Source organism: Petaurus breviceps, unplaced genomic scaffold (genome assembly GCF_028583685.1).
Source record: "Petaurus breviceps papuanus isolate PSGF00001 unplaced genomic scaffold, PetGlider_PUasm1.0 90881, whole genome shotgun sequence".
NCBI classification, from domain to species: Eukaryota; Metazoa; Chordata; class Mammalia; order Diprotodontia; family Petauridae; genus Petaurus; species Petaurus breviceps.
Genome location: NW_027187369.1, coordinates 13,468,420 through 13,470,086, shown reverse-complemented (window position 1 = coordinate 13,470,086; position 1,667 = coordinate 13,468,420). Strand labels below are relative to the sequence as shown.

The window sequence follows — 1,667 nt, the reverse complement described above, 5'->3', positions numbered from 1 at the left end:
TGTGTGACCTTGGACAACTGGCTTCATCTGAGCCTTAGTTTCCCCATTTGTCAGGTGAGGATGGTAAGACTCCTGTCCTTACCTATACGTACATAAGACAGTCTCTGAAAACTATGAGGCAAAACTCCATATAAAGAAAGTCCTATCTCCATTCATTTTAAAGGAGGAAAATTATGGAACATTATTGGACCCCTCAAAAGTCACCCCCTTTTTACCCAAACACACACACACATCTTTCAACTAGTGTTTAGCTAAAAGCTGATGGGTGAGTATGGAAGTGGACAGAATTGAGAAGCAATGAGAAGCTGTCAGCTGAGGGTGAGGAAGCATGTCTGGATAACAACAGGGAGGAACTCCTTTGGAGCCAAGCCTGGAGATCATTAGCCAGTAGATAGTCATTTAAGTACCTACTGTGTGCAAGACACCATGTTAACCATTGGGGAACTACAGGAAGGCCAAAAGACAGTCCCTACTCTCAAGGAACTCACAGTCTGAGACAACATGCAAACAACAGAGTTCAAACCAGATGTAGACAGGATAAATTGAAAATAATCAACATAAGAAATGCCCTAGAATTAAGAAGACAGGGAAAGATTTCTTGCAGAAGGCAGAATTTTGACTGGGACTTGAAGGAAGCCAAGAGAGAGATGAACACAGAGAGCATTCTGTGTATGGAAGTCAAGAGATGGAATATCATGTCAGATGAAAAGCAAGGAGGCCAGAATGACTGGAGAATGCGCAGGGCGGCCAGCAGCAGCCCGCTACTGGCTCCTGGACGGGGAGCCGCACATTTTCAAAGACCTCCCGGGACTGAAATTCCGCATCTTTCCCGGTGCCTTTTTCCAGATAAATTCGGCTGCTGTCGAGGTTCTCTACAGGGTGGTGGGAGAGCTGAGCGGGGTGGACTCCAATACCCTTGTCCTTGACCTGAACCAAGGCACCGGGGCCACCAGCCTCTCCCTGGCACAGCGCACAGCCCAGGTCCTGAGCACAGGGCTGGTGGGCCAGGCGGTGGAGGACGCCGCTGGACCGCAGCTTTCAGTGGAATCACCAATTGGGAATTCCATGCCGACCAAGTGGAAAACATAGTGCCCCAGCTTTTAAAGTCGCAGGACACTAGACAGTCGCTAGTGGCTATGGTGGACCCCTCCCAGACTGGACTGAACAGCCAAGTGGTCCAGGCTATTCAGAATTGTAGAGCCATCAGGACGCTGGTTTTTGTTTCCTGCTACCCCAGTGGGAAGGCCAAAAGAAACTTTCTTGAACTGTGCTGCCCTCCAGACCCTGGCAAGGATCTTCTGGGTGAGTCTTTTGTCTTGAGACAAGCTGTGCCTGTGGACATGTTTCCACACACTGTACACCATGAGTTGGTGCTTCTCTTCACTAGGTGACTGACTGACCTCCTCTAGCCCCCCCCTCCATGTCAGGACTCTGCAGGCTCTCTCCTTTAAGGACTGAGTGTTAGATTGTACCTGGTGTGACAGGCCCTGGACTGACTGTGCTTTCGGAAGCTAGACATGGATCAGCTTCTGTTCTAACCACTGTTGAAGGGGCTTCCTGCCTGAACTTCCAGGTTCTTCTTAGGTTGCATAAATCAACACACTGCTTTGGGCAAAGTAGGCCTTTAATATGTGATGGTTGAGTGGGATAAGAGAAAGATTTGAAAT

The 1,667-nt window shown here is 48.9% G+C and overlaps 1 protein-coding gene across 1 annotated transcript; it reads left to right on the top strand.

Annotated features, from left to right (window-relative positions):
* The first annotated feature begins 723 nt into the window (after nt 1-723).
* Nucleotides 724-1,391, top strand: LOC138150576 (tRNA (uracil-5-)-methyltransferase homolog B-like). The gene is given in 2 exon segments (XM_069073999.1): nt 724-1,021; nt 1,024-1,391. Coding segments are annotated over 2 exon segments (666 nt in total).
* Nucleotides 1,392-1,667: the final 276 nt, after the last annotated feature.